General features: G+C 37.7%; 1 protein-coding gene across 3 annotated transcripts in view; it reads right to left on the minus strand.

Moving 5' to 3' along the window:
- Positions 1 to 262: 262 nt before the first annotated feature.
- afap1 (actin filament associated protein 1) overlaps positions 263 to 20,401 on the minus strand; it is a 47,637-nt gene continuing 27,498 nt past the window's right edge. For 2 of the 3 annotated variants that reach the window (XM_058793746.1, XM_058793745.1), the window contains exons 4-18: positions 15,212 to 15,320; positions 14,851 to 15,062; positions 13,743 to 13,922; positions 10,225 to 10,317; positions 9,422 to 9,497; positions 7,419 to 7,568; positions 5,535 to 5,746; positions 5,164 to 5,309; positions 2,844 to 2,961; positions 2,472 to 2,708; positions 1,870 to 1,990; positions 1,223 to 1,387; positions 802 to 992; positions 511 to 675; positions 263 to 344 (exon numbers count right to left, since the gene is read on the minus strand). In XM_058793746.1, the coding sequence (XP_058649729.1) occupies positions 318 to 344; positions 511 to 675; positions 802 to 992; positions 1,223 to 1,387; positions 1,870 to 1,990; positions 2,472 to 2,708; positions 2,844 to 2,961; positions 5,164 to 5,309; positions 5,535 to 5,746; positions 7,419 to 7,568; positions 9,422 to 9,497; positions 10,225 to 10,317; positions 13,743 to 13,922; positions 14,851 to 15,062; positions 15,212 to 15,320 (2,202 nt within the window). In that variant the 3' untranslated portion in view covers positions 263 to 317. The remainder of the gene's footprint in view (positions 345 to 510; positions 676 to 801; positions 993 to 1,222; positions 1,388 to 1,869; positions 1,991 to 2,471; positions 2,709 to 2,843; positions 2,962 to 5,163; positions 5,310 to 5,534; positions 5,747 to 7,418; positions 7,569 to 9,421; positions 9,498 to 10,224; positions 10,318 to 13,742; positions 13,923 to 14,850; positions 15,063 to 15,211; positions 15,321 to 20,401) is intronic. The other variant, XM_058793747.1, reaches the window with a different exon arrangement.

Here is a 20,401-nt window from a genome sequence, read left to right on the forward strand (position 1 = left end):
TTAAAAAAAATTATATTGATCCCAAAATATTGAATGGTAGTGTATATACATTTGGTTTTGTGGCTTTACTGTTGGTCTCTATATGACAAATTGCTTGAGTTTTTCCTCATTTGTAAGTTGCTTTATAGTCAGATCATGATCCAGGGATAGTGCTATAAGGATAAACAGCACCGGGCACCAGACTCAGTCAAGGTCTTCCAGAATTAATTCTGGAAAAGGGTGTCTATGGTTCAGTCAATTCAATTTCAACATCACTCATATATGGACAAAATTAAATAAATAGATACAGCGAAAAAAAAAGGTTGGTGGAAAAGAACTTATGTGCCAGACTTCATCTCCCATTCCTGCAAGAAAAGAAAACAGAATGAACACGCAGGGGGAAAAAATGCACTGTAAACATCTTTAAGTAAATGCAACTTTAGGATCATGCTTTTACATAAGATCCAGCATATGTTACCTGCTATTAATATCTAGTGTGATGAAGAAAATGAGTGTTATGTGGTTACTGACCTTGGCTTTCCTGAGGACGTGTCCTCGCACAGGTGAGGCTTTCTGTTGTGTCTGACGCCGCAGCAGAGACGCGCTGTTGATTGGTAGAGAGCAGGTCTCAGTGTCACTGGTGTCACAGCTGGAAATGGGTGAGTTGTCCACCGTTCGCCTCATTAGCACTGGAGACTAAAAACAAACGAGACACATTTTGATACCTGCTTTGCTTTTATCACTAAAAAAGAAAGTGACACAACCCTACAGTTAGCACTACATCATGTCTATGTTAGAGAACTTGTTGCTGTTTTTCCAGACCTGTGGGCTGGAGCTGCCCGTTTTGGGTTCAATGGTCAGGCCCAGGGTGACACCTCCGTTCAAGGCTTTCTTCAGACTCTCCTTCACCTCCGTCAGCTCCAGTTCCAGATTGACTCGTTCTTCCTCTTTTAGTTTGCATTCATCCTCTACTTTCTTAAGTCTCTCTGTCAAAGTGGCCTGAGAGCGCTTACCTGGATGAAATAAATACCCGGAGATGTTATAACTGTCATTTTTCAGGATCCTTTAATGAACAGAAAGCTTAAAAAACATCATTTATTTGAAATAGAAAACTTTAGTAACATTAAAAATGTCCTGTCACAATTTATTCTTGCTTAAACCTTTGAATTCTTTTTGTTATCTTGAACACTCTTATTTGTCATTCAATTTGTCAATCAAACTTGAACCCCATTGACGTCCTCACCTGTGTTGTTCTCTATAGCAGTGCGGAGGTCCTTCCGGTCTTTTTTCAGCTGGGTCAGGCGGTTCCGAATTTCCTGCTTCCTCTTCATCAGCTCGTCCTCTTTCGCTTGGAGTTTCTTGGCATCTGCCTCCACTCTGTTTTTCCCGTACTTATACTGGTCCACACCTGTGAAGGTTAATGATGCATTATAATCAAAGTAAACCATCGTCAGAAAATCTTTCCATTTTTAACTTTTGGATTCGGTCTTTTCATCACATTAAAGGCCTCTGAGACCACAAACGCAGATTAAAAGGCAGACAGAATATACAGTATACCACATCCAAATATTTGTGAGTCCACGTAAATGGCCACTGGATGGTTAGGATGTCTGTGTCTGAAACGGAATTTGGGGTGATTGAGTTTACAAAGGAGCATGTCAACAGATCCACTGCTGTCTAACAGCACTGCAATTTCCACATACCGGCATTCTCCACAAATCTGTGTGGCTTCTTTTTCCTTGAAAGAAATTAGTGGTGTAATAGCGAGGATAATGGATGCAGACTTAATGTCTGCTTAGTTTAGTTTCAGCCGTATGTCCACTTTAAAAAAAAAATGAAAGACTCATTTTGAGATTATCAGATGTGCTTTTATATGTTACAGTCTCTTACTAGAGTTGTTGTGTTTCACTGGAACAGTGCTGCTGATTCCATTGGCCTTTTTGGGCTGGTTCTTGTCCAACTTCTGCTTTGCAGCGAACCCATTGGTGGTCAGGCCTTTCTTTCCCTTGAGCTGATTGGATGAAAGAAACGTACAAGAAAAGGTGAAACTGATATGTGGGCTACTAACAAACATCTGATATTTAAAGACTTTGATTTCGCTGTTAACACCTGTTACATTTTAAGGGTGTAATTTGTGATTTAGTTATAAGATTACCACTTCATACAAATAATTTCACGTAGGTTAGATCTGCAAACCATACATGTTGCTTGGGGGGACATTTTCTTTTAGTTATACTATAGCTGGCAGCAACCCTTTTTTCTATCCTTGGCCTATAAAATGTAACCTAGAGTGAAGTAAGGTTTCAGTAAATCCATTCAAGGCCACAGCCACACAGACATGGATAATATAGAGATAAAAAGCATTCATTTCTGGAGCTGGGTGGTCCACAATGCATGCACTATGCTGTGCGATTATTTCCATTATAATACAAAATACAAATCTGATACAGATATCCATTGTTTGAGATATACTGTGTGCCTTGGTTAGTCACCTGCTTAATGTTAGTATTAGCAGCTGAGGGAGAGGAGGAAGAGGACAGAGATTTGGTGGAGAGCGGTGTGTTGTAATGCCCTGTGGAAGATGACTGCGAGCGGATGGATTTGGGAGAGTAGCGGGCTGCTAGTTTGGGGGAGGGCATGTTTTCATAAAGATCTGTATTCTCATAATGAGACTCTTCTTTCCAACGACGGTCCCCTGAAGCTGGGGAGGAGTAGTGCGCATCTGGTACCTTCCGTATCGCAAGCGTGCAAGCAAGAAAAGAGCGATTAGGAAAGAAAAAGTGGATCAGGAATAGAGCGGTGTTAGGCAGGATCAGAAAAGAAGGTGAGAATTTAATGGGTTTAAAGTTTGTTCATTTACTTACCGATCCATTGATGCAGGGCACATCATCATAATGCAGAGCGAACCCTGTGGGACAGGCGTAACCATTGACCGGGTTATCAAGGTATGGGTTTGGAGAAACTGCACGCTTACTGGTGAAACTGTGAACACAAATACATATATTCATTACTACATATACAAATATCATATAGAGAACTTGAACTCTAACTTTAAACAGTAGTGTTGGGAAAGATACTTCAAAACTGTAGCTTTACAAGCTACTCATGAGTCAAGTACAGGGCCACTGCTGGCCAAATGGGTGCCCTAAGCAGGATTGTATTGTTGTGCCCCCTCCCTCAAATATTATGGAAGCAAAAAAAAAAACACCTACTATAGGGGTCAAAATAGAAATGAAATAAAATATGAAAGTAAATAAATTTTAATTAAACTGTATTATTTACAAATTGTATTATTTAAAATTAGGCAGTTTTTTGATAAAACCATGGTTCATTTTTAAGGGTTGTGATGTCCACATGTTTTTTTGTTGAATAAATTATAGAGGCTGTGTCATCTACAGCAAAAAGGTGGCCAAAAATGAAAGATTAAGTGTATATTTGAATTAAATGTTTGGTCAATAGCCTATTAAACAAGGATTTGATCGTCCTGTAAATATAACAGAAGCAATTACCAGGCCTTTGGGTCCCTTTGCAGGCATTTGCAATAACATGTAATGTACATAAATTGTTTATTTTGTATTAGCCTACATTATGTATTTTAACAGTGTTATTCTATGAAACCATATAATTATTAATTAGCCAATCATTATTGCCTTGTTTTTGTAAGTCATTTTAAAGGCTGTTGTTGGCTTAGGTCTGTTTTTATAACCACAAAAAAAAAATTATCTTAATATTTCTTTGTAAATTATTATTTGAAGTAACAAAACCATGGTTAATTTGCGGTTTCCATGGCTACAAGAACCATGTTTTTTTTTTCATGTTAGTCATGTTAAAACCATTGCTAACTTTTGTAAGGGAACGGAAACTCAAGAGAGAATATTAGGTGCGTTGGTGGTGGTGAAATTATTACATTAAAACACGTTATTAATGTCAACATCCAAAAAAGTTTCACAGGATTATGAATGTACCAGAAAGTGATGCACGGGCTTAATCTTTTTCTCTCTTTTCTCGGCGCCGGATTGCTGATGTCTTTTCACGGGTATAGTTGTCCATAAATTATGATCATTTGCATTCAGCCGCAAACATGATGTGCGAGCGGTCGCGGATATGGGAATGGCACGTCACGTTTTTTTGTTGTTGTTGTTGTTTTTTTGAGCAACTGGGATGGTGCCCCCCGCAAACTGCATAATCTGCGTATAGGGAGCGCCAGTACTGGCCAAGTACTTCAAATACAGTCAAGCATAGTAGTTCGCAACACTGTCTTTACTGTCACTTTTGATCAATTGAATACATCCTTGCCGAATAAAAATATACATTTTTTGGGGGAAAAAAAATCTTACTGTCCCCTAACTTTTGTGGTATTGTACAAATATATAACATAATAGGTAAATTTATAAAAAACAAATATATAACAAAAAAATAAAAGTAGTGAATACAATATGTATAATTTAATGACAGACATAAACAACGAGGATTTGTTTGAATATCCTCAAAGTTACAGATAAATACACAGAATATAACTAATAAAACAAATTCATTGTATGAATATTTTATTTATTTTTGTGCATTAAATATACTGTTGAACAGCAGTGTTATGTTAAACAAATATTATATTTAACTATTTATAAATATGAAGATGCAAATGCGGTGCAGAAAAACTTTGCCCAAAGATACGATTTGTAAGTCAGTTCTTTATGAACTGGTTCATTTGCATGAACTCTTCAAACGTACCAGTTCAGTAAAGTGAATCAGACTACATACTACATACTACAATTCTAAATGCTGTATAAGAAAGTGTTTAGAGAGCTTATTAAAGCTCAAATGGCTGTAAAGCTATGTGTGCAATACAATTTAAAAAAAAAAAAAAAAATGCTATACCGCTACGTGTTGAAAAAGTAGGTTATTAAAGAAAAAGTGGTAACAATTCACACTATTAACTAGTTGTTTATTAGCATGCATACTATAAATCACATATTAACGCCTTAATCTGCATGATCATATTTTAGATCCCTTAATTCTACCTCAAATCTAAACTTAACTACTACATTACTAACTATTAATAAGCAGCAAACAAGGAGTTTGTTCAGGGAAAACTCTTAGTTAGTAGTGAATATGTGTTCCCTATTCTAAAGTGAAAAAAGTCACTGGCATGCTAATAAAAATTTTTTAGCAGTACTGGGTTCTCACCAAAATGACTGCTTGGCCAGCTGAATGACATTAGCAGTGGTTTCGACGTCAATGTAATCGTAGTGCAGTGCAGCAGGATCTGTTGTGGAGCCCGTTTCGGCCAGCAAGACCCCCAGCCACCTTCCCATACTCTCAGAGGAGGAGGCCTGACGGGAAAAAGAGTGAGGAAAGATGCAATGAATGAGTGTCAGTGGAATATGAGACAAATAAAGCACTAATCTACGCAATCTCTGCAAATCCACTCTACACATGATACAGCAGTGACATCATTACGAAAGCAAGCCAACCAAACCATCCATCTAATCCCTGCCCTGAGGTCCTGTCTCAGACACATTAATTGCCCCGCAAGAGCTGAGGGACTTGGCACGTACCTCCAGAACAGCCACCTCCTGTCCGTTGCGCAGCAGACGGAAGGCAAAGGGATGTTTGGAGTCCAGCCCTGGAATGACCTCACACCCCCGCAGCGGCAGAGAGGCCATGTGTGTCTTCAGATCTGCCCGGTCCTTGTGCAGCAACAGCTGGTTGTCTTTTAGCTGGCACCAGCGCTCTCTCCAGCGGTTATTGGACAGCACGTTCAGATAGCCTGTTAATGTAGGATTGGGCCGAGAGATTTATATTACAGCCAACAGACAGACCCACACGCAAGCAGAAAAAGTGTAAAAGTGTTGATTATATTTTGAAAAATCTTCTATTTAAATATTTTTTAAAATGTAATTTATTCCTGTGATAGAAAAGCTCATTTTTCAGTCTTCAGTGTCACATGATCCTTCAGAAATCATTCTAATGTGCTGATTTGGTGTTCAAGAAACATTTCTTATTATTATCTATGTTGAAATCTGTTTAAAACTGCTGAAGATGATGATTAGAAAATTCAAAAGAACAGCATTTATTTTAAATAGAAAACTTTTTTAACATTATATATTTTGTTACTGTCACTTTTGATCAATTTATTGCAATCAATTCAATATTTGCAGATTTTTAAACAGTAGTGTATTTGCACAAAGCACAATGGAGATAAAACCAATTGAAATACATCACAGTTAAATAAAAAACAACTATACAGATAAACAGAAAGAATAACAATATCATAATACTGTTAGCCCATATTGATGCAGTATCATATATGACCCTGGACCACAAAACCAGTCTTTTAAGTCGCTGGGGTATATTTGTAGCAATAGCCAACAATACACTGTATGGGTCAAAATTATCGATTTTTGTTTTATGCCAAAAATCATTAGGATATTAAGTAAAGATCATGTTCCATTAAGATATTTTGTAAATTTCCTACCATAAATATATCAAAACTTCATAATATGCATTGCTAAGAACTTCATTTGGACAACTTTAAATGCAATTTTTTTCAACAGGGTTTTTTGCACCCTCAGATTCCAGATAGTTGTATCTCGGGCCAAATATTGTCCGATCCTAACAAACCATACATCAATGGAAAGCTTATTTATTCAGCTGATTATGTATAAATCTGACCCTTATGACCAATTTTGTGGTCCAGGGTTACATATTGTCCAGTTCTTGCTTCTGCTACTTTGGTCATTAAATAGACATTGCATTATCTGACTAAAGTGATTTCCTGAATTTTTAGGACTGACAATCTAATTTTAAGATAAAAATATTAACAGAACCACAGGTCAGCAAATTGAATGCTTCATTAACATGATTCAACAGGCTGTCAATCACTAATGTTAGGACTATCAACCTCGCTCAGGTGATGACAATGGCAAAAATCTAGGTATTATGTGGTTGAAGAGCAAGACAATCCTTTGATTGGGTAATGTGTTTAGGTAGCGGAGAAAGAAAAAAACCTAGATGGAAAAAACTAGACAGAGTTTTGGCTGCATATCTGAGAGGATGAAAACAATGGGAGCTGCCCAAAACATATTAAAACTAAATCCTGAAATATGCAATAGAAAAGCCTTGATATTTACTACCTTTATCTGCCACTATAGATATTACAGATATTATTTAGTGACTGACTTCAGCTACTTGTTCATACAGGCATTATTCTACCTGTTCCTGTATGTATAGGACAATCTAAAATTAGTACTTTTATTCAGCAAGGATGACATTTCAAAATACATTAAAATGAAAAGTTATTATTATAGACTGTAACACTATTTCACAATATTACTCTTTTTACTGTATTTTTGATCAAATAAATGCAGGCTTTATAAAATCTTAACAACCCCAAACTTTTGAATGGTAATGTATATCAAAATGGTACTGCAAACGCTCACCACACGTTGGGACATCCTCCTCCGCCGATGAGGTCTGTTCATCTGTAGATGGTTTTTTCTTGCCCAGGCTTATGATTTTAGTGATTTTCTTTCCAGTCACACGTCCCACGGTGCCTTTCTGCTCTGATTTAGAGTTCTTCTTGCCTTTGGCTGCAAAAAAAGGCAAATTAGTGTCAGAGTGTGAAATATATGTATGGGATTATATAAAGTAATATATTATACAGATATGCTAGTTATCTAGAAACCCGTTGGTGTTGCAACTATAACAAGGGGTGGCTTTGGAAAATATTTTGTTTGTGGGGTGGATTTGGTGGGAAAAGTTTGAATTATGGAAAATCTGTTCACTTTAAAATGTTAGTAATTTAGGCCAGAGAGTAAGAGGCTGAACTGACAATGACAGGACATGTCTTCAGACTTTTAATCCAAATCCTAAACAATGCGTGAAACCAACTTCGTTCTTCTCCAAGTTTTTCGGAGTGTGGTCTGTGGTTAATGGTATTGTAAGAAACAAAAGGTCTAGAAAAAATCGAACTTAAACATTGAAAGTAAAAGGACACACAGTGGAAAACCGTTCAGGTCACATCCTATTCCAAACCAATGGTGGACAGTGTGAGCAAACTAGCAGTTTGGGATCTGGACTGGGTTAAAATGTGTAAGACACTACAGCACAACAAATTACAGACTTACAAGGACAAAGAAAACATATAAAGATACAGTGAAACTCTTACTCTTCTGGCCTGACTTGGTCCAAGCTCCAGTGCAGAAGATTACATTTTAGTTGGCGACTCCTTTAATTAAAGCTAAGCCCATCTGAACCCTGAGTCCTCTAAAGTTTCTCTGTCTCTGCACAGCAGCCTCAGGCATGAGGTAAAACCCAGAGCCACAGATGCAAAAACCATTGGCCCTTAAAGGACCTATGCAGACATAGTTCTTCATTTTATCATGAGGGAAAATTCTGCGTTCGGGCTAATATGATTTCACAGCGTCTCAGCACTTGCGACAGCTGGAAAGAATATGGTGAATCTGATTAATCTGCATGGTTCTTTTAAATTTTTCTTTCATCTTTCATTAAAGAAGTGCAGTAGATGGCTGCTGGTGTGGTGTAAGGATATCTAAGGTGCTATCAGACAGACACAGAGGAGATCAGATAGAAATGGTTCATGGTTCTGCTGCCAAGAAATGCTTCCCTAAATTTTTCTTTCTCAATACCTTTCCATAACTTTACACTTTTACAGTAATTATTATAAGACATCAGCCTTGTTTATCTGTAGGTTTATCAGAGGTCAGCTGCCATAACTCATGTGAAAACAGCACAGCAGTTACTGCGGCTTGTGGCTGTGATGCTGAGCTATCAATCATATAGGATTGCAGATGCACAAGTTTTGGATTCCACTCAAATTAGGCAATTCTTCACCAACACGTCTGAGGCAAGGCAGTCTCAAATTGAAAAAAATAAACATTTCCACAGACCTGAAACAGATGTCCTGAAAAGTTCAATCCCAGATCGAGACAGCGTGGTGTAAATACTAGATAAATAATCCTATTAGATTATTTAAGAAGTGTCTCCTTGCCCTGATTTTGCTGTTGTTCAAACAATGGAATTGTTTGAGTCAAATAAACATCCGCTTTATGGGATTAAATTTGTTCTGTTTTTTGCTCTGTTGTTTTACTAAGTTTGTTTTCTTAACCAAAAAGTTCACTTCATGAATTAAAACACTAACAGATTTTGTTTTTAAATACAGTGATTTTATCTAGTAACTGACAGGATTCTGAGCACAAACTGATGCTGAAAATGTTTATTATTATTAAATTTCACTGTATCAACTTATCAAATACTAATTAAACACGAATCAAATATTTTAGACAGATAGCTATAGACAGATTAGCTTCTAACCACTTTTTACAGTGTATGCCACAAAATACTCTTCCTTTATATAAAGGAACTCTACATCTGTCGTCTCCAATGATATGGACCAAAAAAAGGACTGAACATAAAAGCTCACCTGGATCTTTGCCATCTGAGATGCCATTTTCATGACAGGGCTCTCCATCTGAACTGGGTCGATCGCAGGACAGCTTCTGCAAATCGAGTTAGGTTACAGATATGCTTGCAGTTACAGAGAAAACACGTATTTCAGCAGAAGAATGAACACTTAACAACACACATAACAGTGGATTCATTGTTAAATTTAATGATAAATTGTTTATAGACAGACACATAAAATACATACACACAAAGAGTATAGAATACTAAAGCCCATACACTTAAACCTCTGCAGTCTACCCAAACAAACCTCGAAGCGCATCTGTTTTGCATCGAGTGTGAATAATTAGACTAGGCTCACGCATGCTGTGCCAGTTTAAGAGGTTTGACATTAAACCCCCTTTAGATCTGTCTTAAAAACAGCACACACACATAAACAAGTGCAACATGCGCATGCTGCAAAAATAATGTTGCAGCACAGTGCATATTAAAGAATGTGTTCTAAAAAATGATAAGATCACAGTTCATCCCACACCTATTTAACCTCGCCAGCAATACACATCCGTAGCAAGATGGAATTTGGTACGCTTATGCAGCTTTTATAGCCCTCCATGCCCTTGGCAGCAGAGCCACTGTGCAGGAACACAGAGAGGAGGCGCCTGTGCAGGGTACTGAGGTGTGGTGAAGCTGGCAAGCATGCAAACCGCCACACAGTCTCACAAACCTGCATGTAGGTAGACCAGCATGTACTCTGCAGGCATAGTAAATCCACACATACACACACACAAAGTACTAAAGATAAATAGAATTATGAATTTGCACCTTTTCCAGCTCTGCTTTGTGAACAGGGGAACCAGAGCCAGCTCCGTCACAGTCCACCACTCCATTTCCATTAGAGCAGACTTCCTTCATCACCTTAAATAGACCACAGAACAAAAAGTTAAAGTGCAAAATAACAGGCAGAATTTTGATATTTCTCAATATCCCTCAATATCTCATTTTTAATTGTTCCATTATAGATACTGATCAATTTCTTTTGCCCAATGAATTCTCTGGAATTAAGATATTGCACTCTCAAAGATCAATTTAGCTGATATATTTTTATATCAATAAATACAGCTAGAAAACAAATGACAAAACTAGAGAAATTTCCTTAGACCTATTAAAAAAAAATAAAAAATTTCTAGTGAATATATTTTTACAATTTGATTTGAGAATATATGACTTTTCCAAGACTTCATTATTTCATTAGATTTTATTCTTTTTCATGATTTTTCCAAGCCTTGAAATTTTATTCCATTTCCCATGAGAACCCTTGAATAATCAAATACTTTCTTTGCTCCCAGTCAAACAGATGCCACAAACTCTCCACCACCTCCACGTTCTGCCATGCACATGCGCTCAAATGGATTGGGCACGTCACATGCAGTTGGAAGTGCAGCTGGAAGGCTGTTACATGCGTCATTGCTCTCGTGGCTGTCTATGCGCTGTGCAGTGGCTCTGTGTGAATGAGATATCCAGAGATCTCCAGACTGCACAGACTCCTCGCCGCCACATATGAGCGTGACCTCACATTACCTGGGGGTAACATCCAAAAACACCCATAACCATTGGTGTTGAGTGAACAAAGAGAGGAGCTCACCTTAACACACCCCCTTCCCAAACCGCCCCCATGCCAAAGACCAAAATATAACCAAATATCCTTTTCGTCGAGCTCCTCTGAGCGTCGTTACTTGACGCAGCACGTTGGGGTTTGGCAACCGGTTTACATAATTGGGCTCACGGGAAAATTGCAGCCTGTGGCCTCACTCTTTGGCTTTGACTGCAAAGAAGTGGGTTTCTGGGATACGCTCAGTCAAAAAATCTTTTGTGCTGTGCTAATGTGCCCTCATTAGCAAGAATATTTTCAAATGAAGAGTTAATATGGAGATCTACTGCATAAAAATACAACAAAGTCAAAGTTAAAGGTCAAACAAATGTTTGTAGACATTCAAACTTTGAGTCGTAATGTAAAATTGCCACAATAGAGAGTGATGAGAAGCAAAGCCAATGACAGGCATTCACAGTAAGGGCAGTAATGAACAATTTCACACCAATCAGCACACAAACACACACCAACACACTCAGTAGCTAATAAAATGCAACTCAACAGAAAGCAGGAAGCGACAAGAGGAATAAAATTCTCAACATTATACAGTGGTCACGTTCATTGATACATTCAACAAAGAATGTACTCCATATCTTACCATTCCCGCCCAGGGCAGAGGCGACTCAGATGACAAAAAAAAGAGAGAAGAAAGAAGAACGAAGAGAAGAAGAAAGACAGGAGGTGGAATTTCCCCAAGCCTGTCCAAAGGATCAGAACAGAGGAGCTACATGGAGAGAACTAATCGAATAAAGACTGGAAGAGAGAGAGAACAAAGAGGAAAACAGTGCAGAGGAGAGATACAACACTAAAAATAATTAAAAATGAATCATGGAAAACAACAAGCCAACACTTTCCATAAATAAATCATTAGCAAACTGGATAAAGCATTAACGAACCACAGACGCCTCTGGGCTTCTATAATGTTCCTCAATTTTGTTTGAAGACATGAAGTATTCCATTAAAGCTTAAAAAAGTTTCCTTATCGCCTAATATTCCACTCTTTTTAATACTAATGGTTTCCATATAAACCATTTAGTTCCACTTTTAAAAACTAAGTTTAACGGAATCAGTGCAAAACTGAACACATTTAGAAACAATCTCATCTTGTGAATGTTTAAAAGTGTTTCAGTGGATTATTTACTGTGTTATTAATGATCTAATGTCTACTAGTGTCTAATGATTTAATCTAGAAAAATTAACAAGTAAAAAAAAAAACCTTTTTAAAGCAATTTCACTTACAAAGAGCAATTTTCTAAATGCTATAATAAAAAATAAATAAAAACAAATAAACTGGATTAAAGAAAGTTTACCACTTTTCCAAGACTTTTAAGGTTTTCATGATATTTCCAGGCCTTGAAAACTATAATTCTATTCGATTTCCCATGGGAACTCTGCAATAGTCAAAAATCAAAAGCTTTATCTGTCTCCAATAAAAACAGATGTTATAAACTTGCCACCACCTCCACATTTTGCCATGCACACTGTGTACAGGAATGAAACACAATGCACTTTTTTGCACCGCTTCAACTGTAACCATTTTTTAATAAACTATAATAAACTATTTTATATGGGAGACATTAGATGCAGAACTGAAAATAGTGGAATATTCAAGTTTCCTTGGAATAAATAATATACCAGGTTATTACTGATCTAGAATATGCTTCTTCATATTGGGAATGAGTTGTTGGGTGTACAGTGTGTGCACGAATGAAACACAATTCAACAAATCCCTCCAAGCTAGGGTGGTTTCTGTTTATCCCAAGCAGAAATCAATTACTTCAGTATGTTTTTAGTACACACAACACCTGACCAAACAGCGCAGTGCTGTGTCCTCTTCCTAAACAGCAATTAAAGCTGTTGTTGCTTTCCCGGGCTGTATATTTGCACAGTCTGATGTCCACACCCACTTGAAGGTGCTGTACAGCTCACTGCATGTGCCTTCCTGCCCGCAAATCAATAAACAGAAGCTCTTTACCACATGGAATCATAGTGGTAAATTTTTTTGTTTTTATAAATGAGACTGTTGCAACGAGTGATGTCTTTATAAACAGTGCCACCAGAGGATTGATGGACAGCAATGAGGGAAATTCTATTTTCATCAATTGTCCATTGACTGCAGCTGGTTTTGATGATTTTTGTGCAGTATAAGTTGCTTTCAGGTTATAAACTCGTAGATCCATCACACGAGATTCCAAAGACTTTCGCTAGCACTTTTCATGATGTTTGTGAAAACCAGATGTAGAGGAAAACAGCTTTAAATAGATATAAAACAGACTATTAAAGTAACAAGTTATCAACAAGCACAGTCTTCAGAGTCATTAAGATTAAAATCCTTTGAACTTAAACCAGGAAACGCTTTTTAGAATTTAGGCTCATACGAGACTTGTGCATGGAGGTGAATTGAACTGTGGGTGAGTATAAAATATTTAAATATATTGAACAAAGATGTACTAGTATGTATAGTTCTGTATTTAGTATGTACAGAGCAACCTGCTTTTAACCCAACTGAACACAAACACTGAACAGCTGGACCTGAGGACTGCTACTGCTGGTTTGTTTAACTTCTATGCTGAAAAGATGAGCATATCCATGTAGTTCACTAGAAAAACTTGCTGTTTGACAGCTGGTTTCTAGATTTTTCATAATTGATCACAATCCTATGAGCCTAACACTTTTTGAGCTGTCTGATTACCTTTAGCCACTCTTCAGCCTGTTCTTTGCTCTGTACGGCAAGCACCAGAGCATCAGCTCCCTGATGGACGATCTTCAGTTCATGCTTCTTTTTCTTGCCGTCTTTGGGAATGTGTGTGATACTGCAGCCAGACAGGAGGAGCTCCATCTGTGGAGTCTGGTCTTTGGAGGACTTGTAGCACTTAGAGAAAGAGAGACACATTAGGGAAGCTGTTTAGCTTATAAATATTTTCCTCTGAAATTATTTTGTTTACACACTACAACATAAGCTGAGTCAAACCAAGCAAAATCGGTTAGAAATAGAGGCAATGGGAGAGTGGGGTAAGATGTGCCAGTGGGTAAACTGAGTTACATTGATAATCATGCAAACAGTGCAGAATTTTCAAGTGACCATACATTTAGGCAAATGATTTTGAAATGCACGTAAAATAGATAAGGATGAGAAAAGTTGCATTTTTATGCAAAAAAAAAGAAAAGAAACATTTCCATGTCAAGGTACTTTTTTAACATAAATGTATAATTTAAAAGCAAACCTATTTAGAATTAAAAATAGAATTACTTATGTAGAAAAGTAAACTGTTAGACTAAAAAGTAAATTGTTAGATATTTACCATTAATTATTAAATTAAGTATTTTTCCTAAAATAGCTCTGTGGGGTAAAGTGTGCCAGATGCTGTACTATTGCAACTTAAAGTAAGCTTTGCCTCCAAATACATGAAATGCTATTGCAAATTGTTTAAATGTCTTTTCACTACATTAAAATCATCTGAATATTAAAATATTATGAAAATGTGAAAAATGTGCAATACTATAAAGACCTTAGAATGACATTTAAAGACCTTTGAAGGACATTTATTTTACTAATTAATAAATTAGCAAATTGTCCCTGAATCACTTTAGATTGAGAAGTCATTATATTTCTATGGTCTGTTGTCAGCTGACAGGAGACTTCCTGAAGTATAATTAGCTGTCTTCATCTAATTTCTCCTGGCTTAAAGAAATGTAAAAAGTAGCACATCTTGCCCCACTCCCTTCTAGTATGGGTGTCCATCTCTGTGAGTGTGTGTGTGTGTGTGTGTGTGTGTGTGTGTGTGTGTGTGTGTGCTCACCAACAGTTTGTTGTCCTTTATGACACAGAGCAGTTTTGTCCATTGTCCAAAGCGTTTCTTTCGCAACAGGAACGCACAGATACGAGCGTCTTTCACTAGGTCCATGGAGGCCTCCTCAGATGGCCACTGGTGACGCATCTTCTGCCCCTTCCCATCCTCCTCTTCCTCGTCGTATGACTCATACGAACTGCTCATAGCATCCGAGTCATAATCTGAGAACACAGTTGGGACTCTGATTATTGAATTTTATTGAAATGAATGCAAAATATGCTCTTTCTTAGGTCTCAGATGCAGCTATCTTACTGTCATAGTTCTAAAACGTATAACATATTTATAGTGTGATGTTAAAAACTGTCCTTACTTGAGGTGATGTACTCTGGTGCTTTCCCAGGGCCCAGCGGAACGGCTTCCTCATAATAACCTTCAGGAAGAGAGGAGCTCGGCAAGGGAGGAGGCCCATTGTCTGGAGGCTTTGTGATGGAGGGAAACAGAAGGAGAGAGAAAGTGGTCAGCTCAGTCATACAGACTCCTAGATGAGATTGTTTGTTTCTGCTTTTCCTAGAAATGTGAGGACAGAAATATCAGCTTCACTGGCTCCAATAAATGTCTACAGCTGTGAAACCTCAAAAGCTAACAATATCAAAACATCTGAGGCTTTATCCATCTTAACTGAAGTTCATCTTAGAGGTCAAATGTTCAAAAGATCTCTCACATTACAGTGAGGTCAATACGAACCAACCGAGGGTGTAGATATCAACATCTGTGGCAAGAATCATAAAAGGGAATGTTAACAAACAAAACTGTCAGAAAAAGAGAGTTTTATGGTAAAAGAGCAGCTGGTCATGATGAGTAGAAGAAAGAAAAAGAAGAAAGTGAAAGTACAACACAAACAAATCAAAAGTAGGAAACTAGAGCAGAGCGAGCTGCAGATTAGAAAGATGAGAATCAAAAGGCTGGCCAACAAGTTCTGGAAAAAGAGTTCAGGGCTGTTTGCTGTTCTTTATTCCTATCTGCAGGCACACCATTAGAAGTGTGGGCACCTTACCTAAAGCAAGTCGTTTGGCCAGATTTCTCCGTCTGTGTTTAAACAAAAACAACTGTAATAAATAAAGGTAATACCTAACAGTCTATCACTCATTTAGCTTGCGGCAATAAAGATTCAGTTCCAAAATCTAGTGTGCTGCCTCCACAGGGAGGATTTTACGTAACCATAGACACTCTCCTGATGCCAAGACTGTACCCAAAGGTAGGCGGTATAATTATAATGCCTTCTAAGATACTTTCATTTAGCTAAATTGCTAGGGCAGGGTAGCATTGCATCTATGCTTAGCAGAGAAGCCAATCCTAGAAAGCACTAGAATGAGGTCAGTGGAAAAAAATCCATTCAAGATGGCAGATAAAGCAGGAGAAATCTTATAAATATAAATAATTATACAGTTCTGAGGGAAAAAATGGTCACACTTCATTTTAAAGGAGTAGTTTACTTCCAGAGTGAAAATTTACTGACAATTTACTCACTCCCATGTTATCCAAGATGTTCATGTCTTTCTTAGGTTCAGTCTAATCTCAGCCTCAGACGTCACGCCCACGGAATGTTGGCTAAAAGTCTGATGCACATGGTACACTTATCTGGAAACACTTCAGAAGTTTTGAAGTCGTCGTAGGATTGGTTAGATTATACAGGATTTCTGGGAGATATGTGTGTCGCGTTCTTTAACGTTTCGCCTGGAAACAAAGATGCTGTGGCGCCAAACCCCCTCGCGAAAGAAGAAAGCTGTCGTGTTTACAACTGACGACAAGCGCTTGTCAGGATCAGCTATATGCTGAATTTTCAAAAGTATGTGAAATATTTAAAGTTCATGGCATAGAATCTTTAAAATATGTCCGAGAGTTTTACACACCTGTTATTACCTGTCAGTCATATGGCCTCTTGGGCGGGCCTTGGCCATTCAAAGTGGCCAAAGTTCCCAGACCTTCAGCCATCAGTCTGAAGGTCTGGCTACGCGAGACTAGGTTCAGTCCCAAAAGAAATTAAGGTTTTTGAGGAAAACATTCCAGACTTTTCCCCCATATAGTGGACTTCAATGAGAGCCAAAAGGTTGAAGGTCCAAATTGCAGTTTCAATGCAGCTTCAAAGGGCTCAACACGATCCCAGGCAAGGAATTATCCTATCTAGCGTAACGATTGGTCATTTTCTAAAAGAAATAAAATTTATATACTTTTTACCACAAATGCTCATCTTGCACAAGCTCTGCAATGCGCATGCGCATCTTCACGCATTACGTAATCATGTTGGAAAACTCGTCTAAAAAATTTGTCCACTATATGGAGAAAAATGTTTTCCTCAAAAAAAGAAAGACATAAACAGCTTGGACAGCATGGAGGTAAGTAAATTATCATTAAATTTTCATTCTGGAAGTGAAATAATCCTTTAAGGTCCAGGTCTCACTATTAACTAACTATGACATTTGCCTCAATATACTCCTAATTAATGTTTATTAATAGTTAGTAGGTGGTTAGGTAGTTATTAGGTTTAGGTATTGGTTATGATTAGGGATGTAGAATATGGTCATGCAGAATATGTGCTTTATAAGCACTAATAAACAGACAATAAACTAGTAATTATAGTTACAAAGAGTTTAAAAATCTGAAAACTTTTGTTCATACACATACTTTTAGGATGAAATATACGCAAAGTTTTTTACACAAGGCCCCTGGTGTCTATATTCAATGTGTACATTATAGAACCTCATTAGTGTGCGAGTGGGATTGTTTGAAAGAGAGAAACAAGAAAGAGAGCTTGTGTGTATATGAGCGCAAATGAGCGTGCATGTGTGAGTTACAATGTGTTTAAGACCGTCTGATTTGGGCCTGATTTGGGTTGGTTGGGCCCCGCTGGCAGCACATGTGACAACCTGGTGTTGTCATGACGACACAGGCCCTCCAGAGTCTCCCTCATTTCCCAGGCTGCATGCAAACAATTATGGTTGATGACAAACTCATATAAACGCTTTTCATTTTCCTTTTTTCCCCTCTAACCCCAATGGAAAGTCTGTCTTTATTTCTTTTTCTTTCATTTCAGCTCACAGAAAGCACGGGTATTTTCCAGTGCTTTTCAGGTGGGGGAATTACAATACATTTCAAGAGACCAATGGACCAATGATCACAGTTGCCACCTGGCACACTATCACAATATGGTACAATAGTAACACAGAACATGAACGACTATTTACATTAAAAACACTGCAAGACGACATGGAAATATACTGTAGGAGGAAAGTTAAAACAGACTGTATGTGCTAAATGCATTACTCCATTTTTCTTTTTAGGAAGTAACTGTTATGGGACCTTCTATGTTCAGATATTACCAAGAAATATCACACTTTAATGCTTTTTAGACTATTGATATTGGCTAGAACAGCATGGCCTAAATTTGCTCAAAGTGATTGTGTGTTGGGCTGAACTCAGTATTTATTCTGTACTCTGCTGGTTCCTGAGGGTTTTTGTTCACATGAGTAATCAAAACTACAATAGAAATTGTAATGTTTTAGTGTGACCTCCTGGCACATGAGAGAAGGGTGTGTTTGACATCTGAGGTAGAGGACGATACTTTATCTCAGCGCTAGTCATTACAACTTGGCTTTAGATATAATGAAGACCAGAACATGCAAAATTCCCCATACAATCTTCATCTTTGCGGGTAGTTAAGAGTGAATATACTATAGGCCTAAATGTATGTTCAGCACAAGACCTGGTTGCTCCTTTCTTCTTGGAGTCAGTATGATATTTTTATTATTTTTTGGGATGAAATTAATACCAAGTTCTGTCAAGAACACAAGATGGTGCAGACTTATGGGGTGCTAATGCAAACGGATGATATTCACAGCTTTAAAACTACTTGGGACAAGTACATTTACATTTAAATAGCTGGTTAGCATTCATTTAGACATTTAAAACATTTAAAATGTTATAAAAGACTTCTTTTTTTTTTGAACAGTCAAAGAAATGAGTTAATTTAGAATGTAATAATATTGAATTAATAAATATTTTATCAGCTAAATGCATCCTTGGTGAGCATAATTATATATATATATAAAAAAAAAATATTTGAAAAATCTTACAGACCCCTAACTTTTGAGCGGCAGTGTACTTTGTCGAAAAAAGTGGGGAAAAAACAATGAAATATGAAAAACCAAAAGGGAAAAGATCTGTTTTTCTTTTATGGTTGGCATTTCCAGTCTGAAAGTTCCCTGAATACAGAAGCGCTATTTATCAGTTCCTTCCGTCCCATCAAGCCATAAACTGCTAAGCTAAACACAGAAGACGGCTGTGTTACTGCCTGTTATGGTTTCGGTTCATCAGGGCATCTATGCCCGGAGGGAGGACAGAATTCCAGGCAAAAACTGCACTGTGAAGAGTCTTGCTGAAGCAGCGTTCCATACCAGAGCCACTCAAGTATTTTTAGGCATAGTTCCACCTCTGGTCTGAGCTGGAAATCTGTATGAAGCATATCTGCACCTACAGAAAAAAGTACACTTCCACCTATTCATGCAACATCTAGTCCATCAATATGTCTGTGCTTATGTATAAAGGTACGTACTTGACCTAGATTTCAAAAGTGAGCTTCAAACTTCATTTCACACTTCCTTTCCAGACCATTTCACCTCATAACATAGTGTATAGAGTTATTATGTGGTCCGCGATAAGTGTGAGTGTTAACAGACGTCTGGGCCTGTCTGGGTCTATTGTATTGGGACTGCTGTGCAGGGTGGCCAGGAAAATGCACTCAATCTTACAATAATTCAATCATTTAACATCTACATTTCCTTGCTTGGCTGCCTTGATATGCAATGTACATTTGAACACTATTCATGCACAACAACTCGACTAACTCAGCGGAGTTAGTTTTGTGATGTTTTTGTCTCCACAAATAGCTTTCCATGTGTTTCAGAGAATCTTTTCGTTCTCGACTGGTTCTTTGCAGAAACTTTCCAGCAGCCCCACACAAAAAAACAGCAGAAAAACTGAAAGCTCATTTTCCCGAATGAAGTGAGTATATAAACTGTCACTTGCTATAACCTATAAAAGATGTTCGGGGGGGTAGAAATCACCATCTGTATTGGTATTTCTATGGCAACGGACAAAATGCATTGTTGTGCATGAATCATAATTCATTTTCCTCCTTTTGTCCATGACACAATGAGGGATTAGGTCATTGCATTCCAGACTGCGGTTAACCCTCCTTAAAAGGGAGGTGGTTTGGGGGGGGGGGGGGCATACAGTAGAGCCCTTTCCTTTAGCACAACTGAATCTTGGGATTTCCATCGTCTCCCACTGTGGGCCTAGAAAGAGAGAACATAAATCCAAAAGTACCCAATTTTATGATAGACTCGTCATCAACAGTCACTGGTACAGCATTTTAAGCAAAGAAACTTCATTTAACTTTGGGAGATTCAGTGAGAATGAGAGATGGAGGGAAAACATGAAGAGAGGGCCTAAAAATGGCCTAAAAAAGGGGAGTTTTTAATTTTTTTTAAACAGACTCCCTTTT

This window comes from Onychostoma macrolepis, chromosome 12, assembly GCF_012432095.1.
Source record: "Onychostoma macrolepis isolate SWU-2019 chromosome 12, ASM1243209v1, whole genome shotgun sequence".
NCBI lineage: Eukaryota > Metazoa > Chordata > Actinopteri > Cypriniformes > Cyprinidae > Onychostoma > Onychostoma macrolepis.